General features: G+C 40.1%; 1 protein-coding gene and 1 long non-coding RNA gene across 4 annotated transcripts in view; one reads left to right on the top strand and one right to left on the bottom strand.

Annotated features, from left to right (window-relative positions):
* LOC100689728 (gamma-aminobutyric acid receptor subunit gamma-3) overlaps positions 1–23,047 on the top strand; it is a 147,878-nt gene that overhangs the window by 79,772 nt on the left and 45,059 nt on the right. For all 3 annotated transcript variants that reach the window (XR_001223983.3, XM_003440929.5, XM_013268949.3), the window contains exons 4-6: positions 12,316–12,407; positions 12,840–12,971; positions 18,769–18,851. Coding sequence is in view for 2 of the 3 variants with exons in the window: in XM_003440929.5 (XP_003440977.1) it covers positions 12,316–12,407; positions 12,840–12,971; positions 18,769–18,851 (307 nt within the window). In the remaining variant the exon portion in view is untranslated. The remainder of the gene's footprint in view (positions 1–12,315; positions 12,408–12,839; positions 12,972–18,768; positions 18,852–23,047) is intronic.
* Positions 890–12,919, bottom strand: LOC112843826 (uncharacterized). The gene is made up of 3 exons (XR_003216348.1): positions 12,793–12,919; positions 3,018–4,998; positions 890–2,020 (listed from the first exon to the last, which is right to left on the bottom strand). It is a non-coding gene; the product is annotated as an uncharacterized LOC112843826 (long non-coding RNA).

The following is a 23,047-nucleotide window of genomic DNA, read 5'->3' as shown; positions in this document are numbered from 1 at the left end:
ATAGACACGCTTAAATTTGCTTTATTTGCAAATATGATGTTTTAGGGCTTAAACTATTGCTCACAGTCAGAGTTGTGCACAATTGCCCAATAAAGGAGCTCCTATATGACAGTATAGTGTAGGAATATGTGTACTTTTGAGGATGTATCTAATGGATCCAAACAACGGGGAGCTGTGAAAGCACAAAAAAAAAGGGGTTTAAAGAAGAGATACACAAGATGCAGCAAGCCTCGCCAAGTATGGTAATAATAAGCAGAACAGGAGGAGCTCTGTGTTTGAGGAGGTAGACAGCAGTCATCAGAGCCTGTAGCATGTCATGTACAAGCAGCTGCTGCATTATGTGAGCATGAAAACTAAAGACTTTCTCAGTATCTTGATTAAACAGGACTGCAGGGACTGGTTTGGATATGATTTTTGAGGGTCAGCACATATTGATTAGCTGACATGGTAATAGCTCCAGGACCCCTAAATCATCCTCTGTTCCCCCTTTCTTCTCCAGCATATCTTTCTTTCAACTTAAGACTTTCCATTCACATCATTTCCCCTCATTGCTTCCCTGACCCCTATTAGATTTCATTACCTTCTGCTGTTTCCTCTCTAATTTAATTCCTCTTCTGTTTTCTTCTTTCCCTCTGCTTGTTTTCCCCTCTGAATCATTGTATACAGAAATCTAGCATTTGAAGCAAAACTCTTTAATCGGTATATACATTAATTATGAGCTGTTTGTGTTTGAAGGACTATTCCTAAAGCCGGGTAAAAAAGGACTACCTTCTCAAGCAGACTGTGAAAAGCCTCGAGGTATCAACATAGTTCTAAGTACATGCTGGCAGTTTGAGATAAATAAACAAGAAAATGATCATTTTGCACTTTAAAGCAAAGAACTTGAAATGATCCAGCTGCTGATACTGGATGTTCACGAATTCATTTTGACTTACTTTGAAGAAACATAAGTGTTATGGTGGCAAAGGAATGTATGGTGAGTCATTCTTGTACAGTATATGTTGAGTATGTGGGCTTGAATACCCCTGAAGAGATGAGTTTGGAAGCATTCGCTTTATGCTGGCTGTCTCTTTGTTTTATGCAGATCCTAATGTACAAATGATCTGCTCAAAGTGAAACAATGAGCAATGATCAATAAAACAGCGCTGTGCCACATGCTAGCACTCCCCTTATCCTGAAAAAGTGTTGAATTGTGTAGTTGCATCCACAGGGGCGGTGTCAGGGTTGTTCTGGTTTTGCAGTAGCAAAGCTTACAGACACTAATGTCTGTTCTGTCACACTGTCCTCTGTTTGTTCTGTTCGCAGTTCGACTGCAGATGTTCCTATTAGATTAGCATAGCTGTGACACCATAGGTGCCATGGGTAACTGCTATAATGACCAACCCATGGTTGGATAGATTGAAGTGTGCAGAGTAATACCCGGCTCATTGTCAAAGGTAAAGCAATTGGACCACTGAACGATTGTATTCAGCTGTCTAAACAATGTGGTTTAATCGGTGTAAGCCATGAATAAAAAAGAACAAGTGGAAATATATCGTAGCAACAATTGTGTGACATAAATATAACCACTTACTCTAGGCAAAAAAAGATGGACTGAGCAATAAAACCTGATCTTATAATAACATGGAGGCAAACTGCCATCTACATACACAGGAACTGACATAAAACAGAAATTCCCATTAGCCACTTACTTTCAGACTTGCGACAGAAACTAGTTGAAAAAATAAATCTGAAATTCTTCGAGAAAGAGTGATGTCGTTGTGTGTCCTGCTTGCTTTTATAAAGGAATATAACCAGAATACAAGCAATTGGCAAGCAGCTGAGTCAAGTCCCCTATTGCAAAGAGGTGTGTCGCAGCCAAGTTATGCTCATCGACACAGAATGACTAAGATTCGTTACAACATGTTCATAATAATCTGTCTGTGTTTATAAATTACCCATCCATCCATCCATCCATCCCAGCTGCCATGGAGCGAGAAGGCAGGGTACACCCTGGACAGGCTGTCAGTCTGTGGCAGGGCTAAAACAGAGAGACAGACAATGATTCACACTCACATTCACACATACACCCAATTTACAATCACCAGTTAACCTAACCCCACGAACTGCATGTCTCTGGGCTGTGGGAGGAAGCCGGAGTACCCGGAGAGAACCAATGCAGAGGCAGGGAGACCACTATATACATGCAAGTCTTCTACAAACTGTCTGAGAGTGATTGCAGTCTGTCCAAATCAGACTGTGATTGTTTAGAGATAGGTTCACTCCCACCTGGTCAAAAGCTTAATCTGTTGGTCACCCATAGATTGAAGGTCATAAACACTCAACCTTGGGGGGACCAGTTGCAATCAGTTGCCAAATACGAGGAACATCAGAACAGTCACATGGCAAACGTGGATTTTTCATAGTCACAATCAGGTTGGGCTGAGCCATTATGCAACCAAAGCCTGAAATATCCGTAAATGAATGAAGTGATGTGCTAATTGCTTTATATGTTGACACAGCTTTAGAGATGGAATGAGGATGTCAGTTATTCAGAAGGGACTCCAAGTAGAGCTACTGCTCCTCCACAACAAAAAGAATGATTTGAGATGGTTTGGGCATTAGGATGCCTCCAGGGTTCCTCCAAGGTGAGGTGTCTTTGTCCATGTCCACTCTGAAAGAGTCTGCAGTGCAAACTATCTCTGTGTCTCTTTGCTTGCTTGGGGACAATGCTAGAAAATGGATTGATGGATGGCAGATCTTCCCATTTATCCCTATTTGTTCCACATTATGCTCCTGGGTATTTATCAATATCTGACTTCACATTCACTGACTCAGCTCTAGCTGAAAAAAGTGATGAGTAAATACATTCCTGAAACATGATGTCTAACATACAGGGTCTGCTGGTGGCGGATAAATGAGCGCTACAGCTGTTTCTGCTGCTGCTGCCATACCTTACTGCTGGTATCAATATTAAACAGGCCAAACAACAAGTACATCATTTATCTTAGACAAAGAATCACAGGTGCTGATTGGACCTTAGGATAGATGTTCAGCGAAGCACAGCCGGCAGTCTGCGTCATTTTTCATTTTTGCCTCCTACACCCTCACAAACTGCGTTCGAGTAAACAGCCAGGTATGCAAATGGCTTTCTTTTGTTTCTTTCAAAAGGTCCTTCTATTTGATTCCTAGGAATGAACAATACAAAAGCATGTTTATGAAATTAGCTCCATACACACACACATACACAAAAGCAATCTTCAAAATGCCACTCATATCCTCAGGTACAGGACAGTTTTGTTTATTACACGTATGACAGAAGTTCATCATCACCCCAAAGCGGCGGATGAATGATCGTGTTTACCGTTTTTTTCAGCCCGTCACACACACAAGGAGCATCACCGCGAGGGCTGCCGGCAGGAAAATGCTACACCATTGCATTCTGGGTCAATGTGTTTCTTTGGGGACAAGGTGGGGTGGGGTGGAGAGCAGTAGTGCAGATGAGGAGAGTAAAAGTAAATAACTAAACATTGTTTGTGGTGATGAAGTAGCATTAGATCCACTCCAGAAGTGGACACATTACTTGGAGATTTAAAAAAAAAAAATCATTTTTCTTCTTGAAGGATTGAAGATGTAGCCCAGCGACCAATTTCCCAGAGTCTGAGAGATATAAATATTTCACTTATAAATATTTATAACAACTATGCGGCATTGGTTTTGCCTGAGGAAGTACATTAGTCAGTGATATGTGTTTAAGTTTGAGATTTTTTTTTTTTTTGGCAAAGCATTATAATAAAGTGCAAGACAATATTTCAGAGCTCGCAGGATTCTACTTGATCAGCAATGAAGTAGAAGCAGTAATGAAGTAGAGTTCATTATGTGCCAGCTGTAATGGTGGCATATTCACGGAAGCCTGAATTGATTTTCTTTTGTTGACTTGCTCGTAATTAACCCTGATAACACCAACAAACTTACCAAGAACTGCTGCTACTGAGTGAGCGTCCTGCAGACCCCAAGAACAAATTACAGTAAGGAAGACTTTCAAGAACTAAAACCAGGGTTTTAAATTTTCGGTTTAAAAAGTGATGGAGTTCTCCGTCATTTCCTTCTACTTGTATGCTTGTACTAGAGATGGGTTGCCCGGTATTGTCCATACTCGATGCTGGTCCACCTCTGCTTCAGTGATTCAGGCCAGTTATCCTGCATTCTGCACCAGTGCAAACATAATTAGATTGCACATAATATAATTGATTTCAGCAAATCTAGCACTGATAATGGGTTACACATTTATAGCAAACTGATGTTATGTTAATTAAACATAAATTTCGACCTGAATGGTTATTGCAGCGTTGCAACTGATGTTTATGTAAATGCTAAAAAAACAAAATCATGTAGTGCATTCATCATTATTTGGATGGCTGTTATAATATATAATGTATGTGATGCCTCTTATACAGCTCGAAAAATAAATAAATAAAGGAACACTTACCTGCATACTCTCTCCACATGAGGGGATGCATTGTCAAGTACCAGAAGGAACCCAGGATCCACTATACCAGTGGAGTGTCTGACAATGGGTCCAAGATTTTCATCCTTATACCTCATGAAAGTCAGGCTGTCGTAACTTAGCCTGTAGAGTTCTGTGAGTACCTTCATGGATATGCCTCTCCAGCCATCATTGACCCACCACGTTTATGCTGAACGACATTACAGGCAACATAATGTTCTTCACGGCTTCTCCAGACCCTGTCACATCAGTCACATGTGCTGAAGGTGAACCTGCTCTCATCTATGAAAAGCGCAGGGCCAGTGGTGGATCTGCCAGTTCTGATATTCGATGGCCACTGGCAGTCGGGCTCCATGGTGCTGAAGAGTGAGCACAGGGTGCACTAGAGGATGTCGGGCCCTAAGTCTCTTTATGATTGTTTAATGAGAGACATTTATACTAGTGGCCTGCTGGAGGACTCTGTGCAAGGAGGAACGGGATGAGCAGTGCCAATGGAGCAGGTATCGTTCCTCCTGATGGGATGAAAAAAAATAGAAAAGATTGAATTTCCTGTTTTTGGAGGGTTTCCTCGTTGTTGCCCCTCTACCGCACCTGTTCCACCTGTGCAAAGCAGCTAAAACTGACTAACATGCCCCTCCCTACCATGCCTTGAATCACAGTACTACATGACACATTCGCTTTGGATCAATTATCACATTGTTGTAGGTATTTAACACTGTTCCAGTCTTTTTCCTCAAAGACATAAAGCTATGATATCACAGTAACATCACTGGTCAGCTGCATTAATAGCCCTGGAGCAACAGTTATGATATTGCAGTAACAAGACAAACACAGAGATATCAGACTGCGCTTTCATGCATGCATGAACAAAACATTAATAAACAAAATCACAGTTATTTAGCCATTATTATCCAGTATATTAATCATGCTCATATCATTTATAATCAGGTCACACACTTCATGGGACAGGTTTAAAAACAAAACTGAGTGGAAATGAAAGTTTACTCTGATGATGCCCAGTGAAAGGTCCCTTTTTTTAACAGATAAAAGATTACTGGCATTAATGGAATGGTCAAAGAACATCAAACCAAGACATAAAAATAAAGAGAGATAATATCATCAGCAGAACACAGAATTAGTTTTTTAAATACTGAACAATGATGTTTACACAACCATCATGATGGGTGGTATTTAAAGTCAGAACACATGACAAATTTTAACTTTAAGGGATGGCAAGATGTTTGTAAAAAAAATATACTGTTGCTTTTTTTAAGTGCTGTTTTAATAGTGCGAGGTGTTTGAATGAGTCAGGAAAAAAGGATATATGTATCTGTACTTAGGTTTGCAGGGATCCCAGTTTCAGGGATGACTGGTAGGAAAACCAGTATAAGAGAAACAAGCATATAATCATTGCTGTAAGCGCTCAGAGCCTTATTTAAGGAAAATTAGACATACCAAATTGTGAAAATTAATTAGAACAAATGCCAAAAGTAAAAAGGAGTTAGTGTGCATTTTAGTGCTGGGTAATTATTACCGATGCATTCATTTGTAAGCAACATTCAACCAGAGTTTGGTTAGCATGCACAAATATTGTGCAAAGTGATAAAATGAAGACAAACTTAACATAATCAGAATTTTGGCAGAATCCAATATCGGTGATTCAATCAGGGACAGAGTTGCCACCAAGCTGCTGGAAGGCTCGTAATATTCTCACTGCTTCTAAGCAGGAAGCGGTGAGTTGCACTGACGTCAGCTTGAAGGTCACACCAGTGAAACAATTACATTTTGCTTTGAAATCAATCTCTTCCAACCGGTTAATAAAATATTGATGGCTTCAGTTATTACCGTGCGCTTACAGCATGTGCCAAGCAGAGATTGCTTGGTGGGATTCTTTTTAAGAGCAGGGCAGTAAGATTTGACTGGAGGTGGCTGGGATCATGTAAAGACTGGAGGGAAATAAGGGTAGTCAGTAGTTTTACTTAGAGTTCATATTCGCTTAAATGGTTAAATAAGTACAAAAGGAAAATGATATAGCTTATAACCCTTCTTTGTCACAGCATCCATCTTTCCATTTTCTTCCACTTATTCAATTCAGGGTCATGGGGGGATAGCTGGAGCCCATCACAGCTACCATAGACAAAGATGTGGGGTACACCCTGGATAGGTTACCAGTCTGTTGCAGGGCTAACACAGTAATTTACACCTATGGGCAATTTAGAGTCATCAGTCACCTACCTACCTCCTTAACCTTACATTACCTTGTGTGGAGATTCAGAAATTCTTTTATTGCTGCCATATAACCTGCATTATTATAATTGCATTAATAACATGTTTTACAGCATTATTTGATTAGTAATATTTCTTATAGGGTTCATATTGCATTGAAGATGTTTGTCATCACATTGACCTTTTTTATTTACAGGCTTAGTTATGATTATTTTATACACATTGCATATCTGTGCTGATTTGGAGTTGATGTTTCATCCAAAAGGGTCTTAAGTTTCACTGTAGAACATAGAAGGTTGACTGCATGCATGCTTACAATACACATAAATTTAGTGACAGGTCTGAGCGAAGGCCCAAGTGTCTTCTGCTTCTTTTTGTAACCTGTTGCCCTTTAGTCTACTTGGTGACTGATGACCAGAGTTAGTGACCAGCCTCAGAGACCCTGGGGGCTTGAAGTTTATTGCCTTATTTGGTAGGTGTTATAGAAAAGAGAAGTTATATGTCTGTGTCTAGCCATTAAAAATGTACAAGATATACCATTGTCTGTAAACAATGACTGTACACAATGTATTTTTGACCTGTAATTGACGCCATGGGGGGGGGCGGATACCCCATTGCTTTAAAAGTGTTCTCCACATGTATTTTTGTCAGAGAAGACTCATGCTGAAATTTCTTGTCCTGTGTTAACAAACTCACCGTTTGATTGCACTTTTCTGGGGCCTCCGTGGTTTGTTTCACTGCTCTACATTGATCGATTTCGCAACACTTGCAATATTATAGACAGAAACCCAACAATTCCCTTTGAGCCAGTAGGTATATATATTTTTAAAAAACTCCCTTTAAATAGAACAAAGCTGAGTTTGCTTCAAAAAAATATCTCTCTCTCTCTCTCTCTCTCGCTATATATATATATATATATATATGTGTGTATATATATATATATACATATATATATATATATATATATATATATATGTATATATATATATATATGTATAAATATTTGGAGATAAATTATCTGAATTAAATTATCTGAATTTCAGGAGCTGAACCGTGCCTCTAAACATGCCCCTTCCGGGTCCTATCTATATATTACCCCCCCAGTTCTACAAGATGTTTGTTCTCTTTTCGTGCCCCACCCTCACTCCCTCCCCTTTTTTCAATTCTTTCACTTCTTCACTTCTCATTAGTTCATAAGGGATCTGCCACCAGTACCCATCGAGGCCTTCCCCAAACCGCAGCTCATTTCTTGATTACACTAGGAAAACACTAGGAAAACTAAAATGAGGACGCAGGCCCAGCTAGTGAAAAAAAGAATACATATATATATATATATATACACAATACAACAACATTCATTGCTTCTGAAATGAGATCAAATGTCAATTTTTCAGTTTTAAAGCCTAATTTGATCTAAGTGAGAATATGAACCACAGTCTCCTGGGTGAAAGGCCCTTGCTTGCCTTATTTGTCCACAGAGGTCTCTGAGATGCACTTTGTTCAATTTCTCCAAAATACTGAATGGGCTGAGCTTGAAGAACTTCACCTGAATCACCTGAATGAGGAGCATATTTCTGTTAATACTATACCATAGTTGGGGTTTCGGGACCTGGATGGTCTGAATTACTAAAGGGGCAAAAGTCATATTCATTAATGAAAATGAAATATTTTTTTCTACTTTTTTTCATTCTCACTGTAAATTGACATCATGATTGATTGAAGGAACAAGTGTTACAATAGAAAGGCACAATCTACTGAGTTTAAAGGAAGCAATCCAAATCCACACCAAAACTTAGTGGGTTCTTTCTTTGTTCGTCGTTCACCTCTCTATCAAGTTTCATGAAATCTAGCTCGGTAGTTTTTGTGTAATCCCGCTGACAGACACCCCCGGTGAGGCCCTCCACATGGCAGGAAAACAATGGAAAACTCGCTGTAATTACAGGCATGAAAAAACTGTTAATCCTTAGAGCCCTGTCACTGCCAATCTAGACACTTTATTTTTTTTTTAAACATTTCTGGCTCTGGGAGCTCTCAGTGAAGCTTTGACTGAACACACAGCCATAAAGATAGGATATCTGCTCTCTCAGGAAACATGTTTTGGTACCTGAATGTGGAAAATGTGGATGAAAGACATCTGTAAGTGGCGAGGAGCGAGCTGCTTCCATGCAAAAAAGATGAGGCCGGATAAGGAGGAAGCTATTTGTTCTGACGCCACTAAAGTCAGGCTAATTAATTTCAGTCAGACGTGCTTTGCTGTCAACATCCTTTGGCTTTATTAATGGATTTCATATTATCTGATTCTGACTGGTATTTGCATTCTGAAAGAGTGGGGATGTATTTGTTGATTTTTCCTACCATCCTTCATTTGCCAATAATATTGTGTTTGTGTGTGCAAAGTAAATGACATCGTGAGAGCGCGCTTTCATTTTATATGGCAAAATTTAGGTATCGCTATACAGGATTTCATAGGCAGATGTTTCTCATGAACAACTGTCATCTCCACCTACACCTTTTGGTTTCATGATCCAACTCCAACTCACATAAAGAGTAATGCATTTTTAATCGTGTGAGGGTTTCCTAGCACTTCATGTGCCTGCTGTCTGCTGTCTAAAAAACATAGTCGGGGACAGGAGAGAAATAGTGTGTCACATTCTGAATATTTTAAAGGCTAAAATGAAACATTTATGCTCTAAATAATGAACTTACAACCTCTATTCTCTGACTTTACATTAGAGAATATACAAAACAAGACACCTTTGTTCAGCTCGCCTAGGTCTTTGCATCATTCATTTGCTTCTTCACAATGGCTATAAGTAACAGACTCCCTTCACGCCTTTGTTTTCTGACTTTGAAATGGATCCCAGGAGAAATAATGAAAGCCTCCGTTGTTAGTTTCAGTCATATCTCCCCACACTCAGTGTGGCTTTAGTGTTTTGCATAATGTCCATGAATAATGGACCCATCTTGGAGGTACAGTCCCAAATAGAACCTAGTTTTAGCAGAAAATCCCATTTGAGCATCGCTGTGAGTTCACCTGCACCGCGTGGAGCACGTAACACTCGGCGCTTCACTGAATTATTGCGCGCCATAGTCAGTGTGGGCTCTCCCCATCATTATCTCCAAATGATCAACAGTAGGGCAGCAGTAATAGTGGAGATTTTGTAACAGCTGTATTAGGCAGGTCAAGTCTGGCTTGTCTGTTTTAGTAAAAGGTAAAAAACATTTAGAATAAGTCATATGCCTGTGAAATTGTGTTCTTGTGTACAGTACTGTGCCCTAAAAACAGCCTTTGTGAGGGTATTTGTTGAGTCACCATTTGGGTAAAGACAAAACTGTCCAGTGTGGAAGATTTCTCATTTCTTTACCCACTAAAACCCATGACTGAGAGACATTCTCCCATAATAGACTGCACTTTATCTTTATATCAGCAAAAGATTGAGGCTCTCCCTCCCATTCCATTTAAAAGTAGAATGGGAGGGAGAGCCTTCAATTTTCAGGCTCCTCTTCTGCAAAACCAGATTCCAGTTTGGATTCGGGAGACAGACACTATCTCTACTTTTAAGATAACGCTTAAAACTGTCCTTTTTGCTAAAGCATATAGATAGTGCACTCACTATGTGTTAACAGACCTCTCTGCACTGAATCATACTTGTTATTAATCTCTGGCTGTCTTCCACAGCATATCTTTCATCCTGTCCCCCCCCCTCACCCCAACCGGTCGCAGCAGATGGCCACGCCCCTCCCTGAGCCTGGTTCTGCTGGAGGTTTCTTCCTGTTAAAAGGGAGTTTTTCCTTCCCACTGTCACCAAAATGTTTGTTGGGTTTTTCTCTATATTGCAAGGTAGACCGTACAATAATACATACAAAGCGCCTTGAGGTGACTGTTGTTGTGATTTGGCGCTGTATAAATAAAATTGAATCTCTGCAGTACTGGCATTGTTTACGTCCTATAGAGGCCTTCCAGCTGCTGTACTGACCTTCTGCTAGCCAAATTGGAGGTCCTCATCTCCTGCCCAGTGGTATCAGTTGTATTTCTCAACCATCTGACTTAATAATACAAAGATGCACTTGAACTCTGGCTTTTTCTGCTTAATTCAAAAAGATTTCGCATTGTTAAAAAAAAATATATATCTATAGATATATATATATATATATATATATATATATATATATATCTGACATTGTAGTTTACAGTCGCCAGTCGATCGTGTAGTTTAACATGATCATTTCCTGTGTTTACTTCCTTTTGGGACCTGAGTAAAACATTAAGGAGCAAATCTTAAGCAATCGTGACTTCCTGATTTCACTTTCAAGTGGGGAGTAAAAGATTAAGAAACGAAGTCTAAGTTCTGATGTCAGAGTACGCCATCATAATGTCTCTATGGGGAGTGAAAGAGTGAGGCATGAATTTAGGCTCTGACATTGGAGTTTTACCACCATCCTTGCCCACACACTGTTGTTACTTCCATGTACGAATGACAGTGCCTGGCCCACACTTATTCTCCCAGTCTGCCATCCTCAAAATGTACATGAAGACAGTGAGTGGGGAGTGACAATAACAACTCTTCCTTGAAGAGGAATGTATACTCAGAGGCTATACTCAGATGTGGGGGTGGAGGTGGTGCCGAAGAAGTGATGCATGAACAGCAGCAAGCATAGATTTCAGTGTGAAAGCAGGCAAATTTAGAAAATAAGTGAGCAAAGCACTAATGATATAAGTGCAAATGAGTTTCAGTAGCAGGATGCACTATGTGAGAACAGTTGAATTGACTGCCTAAACTATCTTCTAGGGTATCTGTAAATTTGACCACAGCCAAGACTGCAAAAAAAGCAGGAGTTTCACTGTATTAATAAAGCAATAATAGCAGCCATTAAGATGTGTAAACTATGAAGAGTGTGTAGCCAACTGTCTTGTAGAACCCACATGTATCTGCAAGATAAATGCTTTTAATTGCCGCCCGAAGGAGAGTGAAGATCAATGACTGACATTCTTTGTCAGCTCTAATTTGCCTGGTTATATTTAGCCGTTATTTTGATGCAAGTTCTCAGGAGGAATCTACAGGCTTCAATCGAAGTTTCATGTGTGTGCCAAACTCTCTGAGAGCTAATTTTGCTGTTTTACAAATTCCAAATACTTGAAGTATGTTATGGGTCGAGGTTGGTGGATTATAAACATACCTGTGGGAAAATAGCAGCAAAGAAAAGGTGGATTCAAATCCACTCTTCTAAGACAGAGATAATATTAACATTCCCAAAAACACAACATTGGATTCAGTATTTTTTTAAAAACCTCACAATTAGACGCAGGTTCTGCTGAGGTGAAGGAAATGTGCTGAAGCAAACAGTTTGTGAGATGGTGGAATTTAATTTCCATATCAAAAGCATAATATGTATTGAATGTTTGCAGCGAGGGCTGCAGTGCTTTTGTATTTTTCTTTGATGTGGACACATTTGTGTTCAGACAAACACATTCTTGGCTCTTCTCGAAGGATTCGACGGGCTGCTTAGCACACAGACTTCAGGCTGCACGTCTCTTTCTGCCTTTATTCTTCTCTAACACGGGTTGTCAGATCTCTATATTGACTCTACTTTTCTCTTCCCAGGAGTACCAGATCGATATTATCTTCGCCCAGACCTGGGTGGACACTCGTCTGCGGTATAACAGCAGCAGCATGCGGATTCTAACCCTCAACAGGTATATTAGATTTAGTAAAGACATACTATAAAGTTTAGAAAAGACATACTACAGGAACCTTTATTAAAAAACTTCTAAACATATCAGCTTTGTGGGTGAATCAATACCAATCTAGTGATAATTATACTAGATCTCTTTTTTAAAATGAACTACTGCTGTGGCAATTTCACCACTTTAGCATCTACTATTTGAACATTTTCATATGATAAAAACAATATTCTTCTCTCCCTCTGTCTCTCTCTCTTTTGAAGAGGCCTGTAATTAATGGAACAAATTGATTGATGTGCTTTGTTTTCCCCTAGTTGCCCGAGTATTTTATTATGCTCTTATTGGGAATGAGTGCAGCCTCATGCATTTCAGAGAAATCTGAGGGAATCAGTCTTACCTCCTTTCCTCTCTCTCTCTGTATCAATTTCCCTCTTTTTCAACCAGCAATATGGTCGGTCTGATCTGGCTGCCCGACACCATCTTTAGAAATTCCAAGAATGCCGATTCTCACTGGATAACGACGCCCAATCAGCTGCTCCGGATCTGGAACAATGGGAAAATACTTTACACTCTGAGGTAAAACCCTTCAAAACACATGGAAACACACAGAACAGGAAGATAAAAGAACAAAAATCGAGAGCAGACACATCATAGCCAATGACTGCTGGTAAAAAATCTTTTTATGAGAAATACTCCCTCTATTCTGATTCTTAATGCCAACTGTATATTGTGGCTAAACAAAATTCTGCCATCAGTGTTGACATAGACAGACAATAAAAGACATTTAGACTTTAGTCTGTCTAAAGAGCCAGATGGATGAACCTATCTGTATGGGACCATAGCAATCCAGATTTGTGGATGCAAAAAAGACAAAAGAAGAAAGAAGTCAATGAGGAAAGACTTCTGTTGGCTTTACTGGCAGATTCACTGTTTTTTCATACATTTTAAATTAAGTCGTTAGCCAATGAGGCTGCAATCTCACAGTCACATGTGCACCTCGTTATCATATTTGATTTCGAAAGACCAAGATGGCGACAATGAAAACATTTGAAGCAATGGGTGATGTAATTTAGTGTTAGAACTCTTTAAATGTTTCTTGTTGCCCCCTGGTGGGATGTGAAGGTATTGCAAGTGGGTCATTTAGAATAGAATAGAATAGAATAGAATGCCTTTATTGTCACTATACAGTTGTACAATGAGATACAGAGTATCTCCTACTCAGTGCAAACATGCTGGGGGGGGTAGAGTTCTGCAGCGCTATATACATATGGACAGTATTAACAGAGGGAAAAAGATATAAAATAGTGTTGTGTATATACAGTTGGGTTATTGCACATAGAATTGGTATTGCACAGTGGTGGTCCATAGAGGAAGTGGGAAGTGGGGGGCTGTGTTATCGGTGCATGTGTGAGTTCAGGGTGGTTATGGCTTTGGGGAAGAAACTGTTTTTGAGTCTGTGGGTTTTTGTGCTGATGCACCTGTAGCGCTTCCCTGAGGGAAGCAGGCTGAACATGTTGAAACCAGGGTGGGAGCTGTCCTTGATGATGTTTGCTGCTCTGCTGAGGCAGCAATATCCATCAGGGAGGGGAGAGGGCAGCCGATGATCTTTTGTGCTGTCTTGACCACACTCTGAAGCCTCACTCTATCCACCTTGGTGCAGCTGCCGTACCATACCGTGATGCAGTAGGTTAGCAGGCTCTCAATGGATGAGCGGTAGAAGGTCAGCAGCAGGTTGGAGTTCAGCTTGTACTTCCTGAGGACTCTCAGGAAGTGCAGCTGCTGTTGGGCCTTCTTGACGACCGCTGAGATGTTGTCGGTCCAGGAGATGTCAGCAGAGATGAGGACACCAAGGAACCGGAAGGTGTGGACCCTCTCCACACACTCCCCGTTGGTCTCCTGAAGTCAACAATGAGCTCTTTGGTTTTCTTAGTGTTCAGTGCCAGGTTGTTTTCTGAACACCAGGCTGCCAGCTTCAGGACTTCCTCTCTGCACTCTGCTTCGTCTCCGTTTGAGATGAGTCCGACTACCGGTGTCATCAGCAGACTTGATGATGAGAGTGTTGTTGTGGGTCGAACTGCAGCCGTGGGTGTAGAGAGAATACAGGAGGGGGCTCAGCACACAGCCCTGTGGGGAGCCGGTGCTCAGTGTATGAGTGGAGGAGAGATGAGGGCCGAGTCTTACAGTCTGGGGCCGTAAATTGTAAATTTATTTATTTACAATAAATATATGTTTTTGTTAAAGGAAAAAAAAAGTTTCATTTTGTAGCTTTGTCTAAAATCAATTGTTTATATTCCCAAAGAAATAAACAAAGAAAGAAGTCATCACATTTAAAAATCCAAACCCTAATTTCGCTAATACTTTGTCCTTAGCAGGAAAGAGCTAAAACTGGAGCATTGGCTGTCAGGTGGCAAAAGTAAATCTTTGAAAGTAGAATCAACCTGAACATGCAGATTGATATCCATTTGTATCTTGTCTTTCTATTAAAGAGATGAGACTTGCCTTTCTTAAAGTGTTCTGTGACTGAAGTCTAATAATTAATACCAATAGAGCGCATTGACAGAACTAAGAACAGACAACTGCAAACCCCCAACTGATCACTTTGTAAGGCTACCCCTCCTTCAGGCGGATTCTGACGGAGGTTTCTTCCTCTTAAAATGGAGTTTTTCCTTCCCACTGTCACTAAGTGCTTGCTTATAGGGGCTCATGTGATTTTGGGGGGTTTCTTTGGAATACTTTAGGGTCTTGACCTTGTGAATTAGCGGCATATAAATTAAACAGTTTAATATAGCTAGAATTGTTTCATGTTTTCAGTCAAAATGAACACAAACTGTTCAAAAGTTGTGGATTTAAAATAGCCTGCAGTTTAAAAAAAAAACCAAAAACATATTAGCAGGGCACAGTGTGTAATTAGAAACGGATAAGCATTTACATGATCTGCATCAGTCACGTTTATTGTTTGTGAGATGGCATTATCTTCCTTTCCATTCATGCAGAACGGTCCAGTGTATGCTATGTTTGAGGAGATAACAAAAGGAACAACGGGGCGCCTTCCTTTAGCAAAAGACCAGCCATTATTATAGCTGCCATGTAAAAACACCTTCAGAAGTAAAATTCACTATTTGACTGCAGTTGGTGAGTCACATAGACAAACAGGAAGACACAGACAGAGAAACACAGAAGGCAGATCCAGAACAATAAAGAGTCAAATAAAATCTCAGGAACATTACAGTTGTATAAATCATTTTAGTAACAGTAAATAATATGATATTGGTTGTTGTAGAAAGCAGCACCTCCCACACATACAGAACTCCCAGCAATGCGATTTTGATTTGTCTCTTTTTAAATTCTAACTGCATCTTTCTCACTTTACATGAGTTTCTGTACCACATAGCATTCTTTACCTTTGGTGCAGTAAGATGAAACTCTTGTGTTTCTGTTCGATTTGTTGCTTTCGTTCTGACAGCCTTTCAGTGGCTGAGTAATGACACACAGGTGAAGGTGATGGCCTTATGACCACCCCCCGACTGTGTGTCTGCACCTACAGCAGAAAACACTCAGGATTCGAGTGGACGGGTTCCTTTTAAAGTGGAGTGGCATCTGGGTTTATGAGTCCTCAAGCTCTGACATGAGCTTTTTTTTCTGTCTTGAAGATCAAATTTCACCTGTGCACCTAGTATTTCGAGCTAGAGCTGGCCTAATGGCAAGGAACCGCCTTGAGTGTTTGTTTTCAGACATTTTGTGGTGCAGATGCACAACTGCTGCTATTTCAGGACAGTTCAGGTCCTGTCATGGAGGCAAATAAATTCAATAAACAGCATTTCCCAAAATGACTAGGGTGTGAGACTCTGGCATTTCATTCCTTTGTCTTGACTGGCAAATTTCAGTTAGTTCCCTGGGTATGCTGTGATGCCTGCTTGTGCAAATACTCAGAAGGGAGCCACTTTTCAGACAGCCCGCTTCCATTTTTAAATTATGGGAGGAATAATTGTAGCAGGATGATTTTGGATGTTGTAGAGGTTAATAACAGTGTGATCATGAACTTCTAAATTGAGCCATAAATATGCCTGTTATCAACAGGGGTTCAGTGGTTCAAGATTAAAATGCACTGCTGTGAAACACCAAGTTTATAGCTGCACTAATCAATATTTTAATATCAACAAAAGACTTAATGATTATCTCTAATGTGAAAGGGGTCACTTGTGGTGACACACCCACAGGAATTAGCAGCTGATGTGGCTGTTCCCATCAGCTCTACAAAGTATTTCAGTAGCAGTTAAAGGGGAGTTCAAAAAAATCATTTTGTAATCTGATACTAGATCTTAAAACAGAAAATTTTAGTTCAGTTCCCTCTTCCACTGAAGACAGGTTTCTTCTGATTGGCTGCATCTCCAAAACAGGTTTGAAAAGCAGGTGGGTGGGGCTTATGGTAAATTGGCCGGTTTTAATGTAGGGCTTTTCTATTTTTCTTGAGCACTCGTAGCGCTTTATACAACATGCCTCATTCATACAAGCACTGTCCATCTTAAGTGAGGTCTGCAGTACTAAAGGTGTTGTTCTGGGTTCTTTTTTACCCAGATCATATCAGCACTCCTGGAGTTAGTTTGGTAGTCCAGCCACTGCTGGGAAGGTTCACCACTGTTCCAAGTTTGTTTTGTTTTTATCCATTTGTGGACAATGGCTCTCACAGCGGTTCAATATAGGCCCGGGTTACAAATGGATTTATAACCCATTCCACGCTGACAGATGCCAATGACTTTAGTTCTCAGCAGTTTCTTTAGATCTTTTAGCCTATTTCACTTTGTCAGATAGGTTTTGTTGAAGTTACCTCTTGATTCAACAAGTCTAGCAGTTATCAGGCCTGGGTGTGGTAGTGATACTGAACTCGTATAGCTGTCGCTTTTTAAGCTAACTGTTTTTTTATTTTCTCTTTTGCTAAACCAGACAGTTTATAGGCAAGTGAAAAAAGTTTGTGACTACAGATTAGCACCAAACAAGCTAAAGAAATAGCAGGAAATTAGATATTTATGTCTGGGGTTATGCTAAGTTCACCTTACAGTTTTAAATCTGAGTATGGTTACAGTAACCTCTCGATGTTCAAGTTACTCACAAGACAGCTAGCAGCTACGTGGTGTAAGCAGTCATTTAGCTACACAAGATAATGTTGTTCAGTGTGCTAAAGAAAAAAAATGAGAGCAGCAGCTTTAATAATCATTTAGTTTCTCCGAACGGTGAGTAGGATATTTCTAAATCAAAAAGGCAGCAAACAAAATGTGCTTGTTTTGCTCATATCTAAAAAGCTAACTTACCCACAGCTGTGTATTAATGCTAGCAAGCGAGGAAATTTCAAACGACTGCTGCATGTTGGCACCTAGAAAGACTGATTCCTCTCACAAATAAGGAAAAGTAATCCTCTTAACAAAGTCTTCTTCTTCAAAAAAACACACTTGGCCTAAAAGTTTTTGCTTTTAAGAGCTCATTTTATTTTTTCTAGCATTTCTTTCTGTGATGAATTTGAAAAGTCTTGCTTCGTTAGCAGGCTATTAAGTGTCAAAGAGACGTATATTTAGGCCATATTCACCTTGACTGACACATCTCTCTCATCTCCGCCGGATTCGTTGCTGCTTGTTCTTTTTCACCTCAGCTCCACTCTCACAATTTGGCTTTTCTGACTCCCGACAAGGATGGAAGCAAAAATGCAAATTGGAACTGTACATCATCTGCACTTTGTTCACCTCGGAACAAGACGAGCGAGGCAGCCCCCTTCTTGCTTTGACAAAGGCTCCTCTTTTGTGCTCCAAGTCAGGCGTTTAATGAGGAATTGTAGCAGCGACAAAGACACAACAACACAAGTCAAAGAAAAAGCCCATTTTCATGACGGTGTCATTTTTACAGCCCTTATCGTATCCAGTGCAAATTATTTTTAGGATGATTTATTAAAGTGACACGTAGAGCATATAACTTGAATTGGATTTAAGTTTTTACCTTACTTGTATGATGAATCCCATGTGTCTTTTTAATCACTGCTGCTTTTCCTTAAGAGCGGGTGTAGTGACTTGTCCAGTGATCTTAGCTGAGAACTCCTGTTTTTAGAAGCTGACATGCCTTGGGGTCCTGACATGACTGAAAAACCAGAACTGATACTGATGTTAAAACATTTGTGCCATTTTCAGGGATTTTACACATCAACCAAGCAACCAATTGTGAACTTGTAGAATCTGGGTGGAAGCCAGTGCTCTTATACTGTAGTGCATAATGTGATATAAGCAGTGATGAATCCAGTGCACTCAGACCATGTGCTTCATGGGCCGAGTTTACTGCCTTGAATATCTTTGTCTAAGTGCTTCTGTCTCTCTGCACTTGTCTTACTCTTCAGGATGACCATCAACGCAGAGTGCCAGCTGCAGCTCCATAATTTCCCAATGGATGAACACTCCTGTCCTCTCATCTTCTCTAGCTGTGAGTATTGGGATTAGCATGCACACAGACACGGAAAACACACATAAATATGCAGATACTCGTGCCTATACACCTCTAAGGCAAGACTTTTAAAGGAGGTGGGAAATGTCCTGGAGAAAAAATGGAAACCAAATAGAAAGTAAATTAAAGGCTAAGAGAAAAAGTGCTATCAGTCAATCAAACTTTATTTGTATAGCATCTTTGGTGTAGGCTAGTGCAGTTCAAAGTGCCTTACAGATGACTGAAAGTATGAAAACAGTAAAGAAACATATTAAGGATTTATGTAAGTATTAAAATCACTGCAGCACTTGAGCATCATTCAGTGATGAGTGTCAGGGCTGGGTCTTTTGTTCCCTTCCCAAACTATGAATTTGAGTTCATATAACCAATTAATTTTTTGGTAATCCCACACACACAATAACTAAGAAGTGAAAAAAGAGAAAGCAGCTTTTTGGATATTACAATTTGCATATTAATCATCAAGGAACTGACCTAACACCCCATTGTTCATTCAGTGGTGCTAGTTTCAGTCATTGTGCAGATGTACTGTTTATAAGGTTGGGGAAACCTGTAGTTAGCTGAGACCAAAGAAGTCTCTTGGATGAGTGAAACGTTTGTCCCACTGAAAACGCTAAGTCCAGATGAAAAAAATAAACTTTTTGGGAGAAAGCAACTACTTTCAGCTAACCCCTTATTCATGAGTGTCACCGCATATGGCTTCTTTACATTATTCAATCCAGAATCTAATTTAAAATCATTACCCTCACATACAAGGTCTTAAGTAACGAGGCCCCACTTTATCATAAAGAGGTTTCCTCCTGTTACAAAGGAGTTTTTCCTTCCCACTGTTGCTAAGTGTTTGCTCATAAGGCAGGAGTCTCCAACTCCAGGCCTCAAGGGCTGGTGACCTGCAAGTTTTCGATATCACCCTTGGTCAACACACCTGAATCAAATGATTAGTTCATTACCAGGCCTCTGGAGAACTTCAAGGCATGTTGAGGAGGTCATTTAACCACTTAAATCAGCTGTGTTGGATCAAGGACACATCTAAAACCTGCAGGACACTGGCCCTTGAGGCCTGGAGTTGGACACCCCTCTCATAAGGGATTGTTGGAGTTTTTTCTGTATTATTGTAGCGCCTTTAACCTGCAATATAAAGGGCTTTGAGGCGACTCTATAAATAAAACTGAATTGATTCACAGTGGGTAGTTCCATGTGTTTGATTTGGCAGATCCCCTTACACAACCCTAAAGGGATTGGTCTCTTTCCGGGATCAAACCAGGGATTTTTTTCTTGTTAGGTGAATGTGTAAACCACCACACTATGAAACCACATACAACATGGTTTGAATGTGCAAAAAGTTTCCAAAGTGAACTCATGCTGAAACTCACCTGAGTTACTGAAGTCCAGGAGTTTTAAAATACATAAATGGATTTAGAAGTCCTACATCCACACTTAAGCAAGTTACTTCAGCAAATGGATGGGTACACCTAAAGTGTCTTTCAATTTTGAGCACTCAAAAAGCTCAAAGAGCGTCTCATTCACCCAGTCACACACATGCAGTGCTTTTATCTAAGCACTTTTATATCTAACTTTCACACTCCAATGTAATCCGATGTATCGGCAATTCAGTTTTAAGTATCTTGTCCAAGGATACTTTCACACAAGGACAAGAAGCACTGGGGGTCACTCCACCAACCTTCCAACTGGTAGATGGCCTGCACTACCACCTGAGCCACAGCCGCCCCCATCAAACAAAAGGTGTCAGGTTGTTAGACTAAATCTTATCTGGAATCAAGTAACCAAAAGAACAGCAGAGTAGATCCTGAGTGTCTGTATGTTGATTCAACAGGGATAATATTAAATTTAAAAAGTTGACACCTAAGAACTTCATGCATTATTTTTATCTCAACTAGCTTTTTTTCCCTTAATAAATTAAATTGTTATTAAAAAACTGCATTTTGTATTTATTCTCCCCCAGTGTGTGAATGTGAGTGAATGTGAGAGTGAATGAATAGTAGAATTGTAAAGCGCTTTGAGGGTCTCGAAAAGCGCTATATAAATGCAATCCATTATTATTATTATTGTTATTATCTCCACCATAAATTGATGCAGGAAAAGTACAAAGTGGATGATAGAATGTAAAATGTTAAAGTCCTGACCCTCAAAATGTCCTTGTGTCTAAACTCAACCAAGTAGTTTTAAAGAACTAAGCTTAAGCAGCAAGTGAAAGTAGAAGAAAAATGAGAAAATTGTTAGAAAGTGTCAAATTGTTAAAAAGTGACAAAATACAGTGGTGTCCACAAGATGCAAAGAGGATATCCTGCCTGGGAAACTGTTATCTCTCAGCAGTTGATATTACTGCATCTGGTGTGTCAGAGCGACGTTGCCAAAGAACACCTTGTGTGTAATGTGGAGACAAAAGACGCATCTGGCAAAACCCCCAGCATTTTATTACCCATCATGATGAGAACTTGTTGGCCAGCCAGCTCAAATCTTGATGTGGTCCAGTATTTGAAAGTGAGCTGCTGGCACAAACACCATGGAGCTTCCACCGTCTCTGAAATGTGGCTCATAAAAAGTGGTGCCGTGAGCTCGGATTAAAACCACATTAAAGTCACTTCAGACTGATGCAGCTGAATGAGGTTGTTGGTCACTAAAAGCATAACCCCATACTGCCCAGGTTTGGTGTCATTACTGTTCCCCATGTCCTCCAATCACACGACATTGACTCAACACAGTCTGCCTTACACTTGAGAGGTGGTGTGGAAGGCAACAGGAGCAGGTGATTATTTCCCAGAAAGAAAAAAAGGGTGTCCCAGTTTTACAGGGAGTCACCAATCAGGGGGAATAGGAAGGTACACATATAGAGAGAAATATTTAATAAGCCACATGATAAATCACACATTGCTGCCAATGGAACACAGTGTTAAATGGGTATTTACTACATAGTAAAGGGGCTATTCTGCTCCTTTCCAGCAGCACGTTAATTATTAGCTCAAAATGATCCACATTTATCTTATAATGAGCCTTGGTGAGCCATTCATTTCATCCTCCATCTGAAACCTGTTGTTTATGTCAGTTCCTCTTTCTTTTAAGCCATCATTCTTCTGATTGGCTGCTTCTCCCAAGCAGAATACATGATATTGCCAAATGTTTTTGCTTGTCTGCCTTGAAACGGATATGAACTTAATTGACATCCCACTTTTAATCCATAGGGTTGAATATGATGTCGGCCCACCCTTTGCAGCTATAACAGCTTCAACTCTTCTGGGAAGGGTTTCCACAAGGTTTAGGAGTGTGTGCATAATCATTTTTTAACATTCTTCCAGACACTGATGTTGGATGAGAAGCCCTGGCTCACAGTTTCCACTTTAATTCTTCCCAAAGCTGTTTTGTCAGGTTGAGCTGCAGGACAGTCAAGTTTTCAGCTGCTCCGCCATGGAAACAAAGGGAAGTTCTCTACGAGCTGTTCTTGAGCTAGTGAAGGTTTTCAGTGGTGTCATATAAGGGAAAGAAATGTCTGAAATGGATTATTGAGCTCAGGCTTGTACAAATCATATGTTCAAGGTTGCTTTTCAGGGTTTCAAAGCATTTTACAATGTCATGAAAAACATTATCCTTGTTGGCAGCTTTGGCCACAGGGCACTGGACCTGCTGTATGCCATTTAAAATCTGGAAAAATACAACTGACCATCAGGAACCAGAAAAAAGAAAAGAAAATGTGATAGTAGGATCCAGTGGTCCACAGTTGTGACATGTAAAACCAATTTTTATTTGTGTTTCTCTCACAGTACCCCTCACAGACAAAAGCACCTCATGTCCCCACCGCCCTGCCCACCCGCCAGGCTGAAAAGCACTAAACACCTGAAAATGCAAATGCAAGGGAGGGGGTGCAGATTTTCTGGCACAATATCTCCATGCAGTCCCTTAGTAAACAAGGACAAACCCAGTTTTATTGTTTAGTGGCTGAAAAAGGGGAGCTGCTAATCCTCAGCAAATATCCTCTGTTTTAATTCAGTGGTGTGTTTGCAGTGAAGCTGCTCTGCTGCTCGAGTTAGAGTCTTCCAGGGTTGCATTATTTAATTATATAATGAAAAAAAAGTATTTTTTAATTATATAAAATTTGAACCATGTTTAAAATCCCAGAATATTACCACAAGCTATATGCACATATATATAACGTACCAGTTAGT

This window comes from Oreochromis niloticus, linkage group LG23 (assembly GCF_001858045.2).
Source record: "Oreochromis niloticus isolate F11D_XX linkage group LG23, O_niloticus_UMD_NMBU, whole genome shotgun sequence".
Lineage (NCBI taxonomy): Eukaryota > Metazoa > Chordata > Actinopteri > Cichliformes > Cichlidae > Oreochromis > Oreochromis niloticus.
This window is presented reverse-complemented; position numbering and strand designations above follow the sequence as displayed.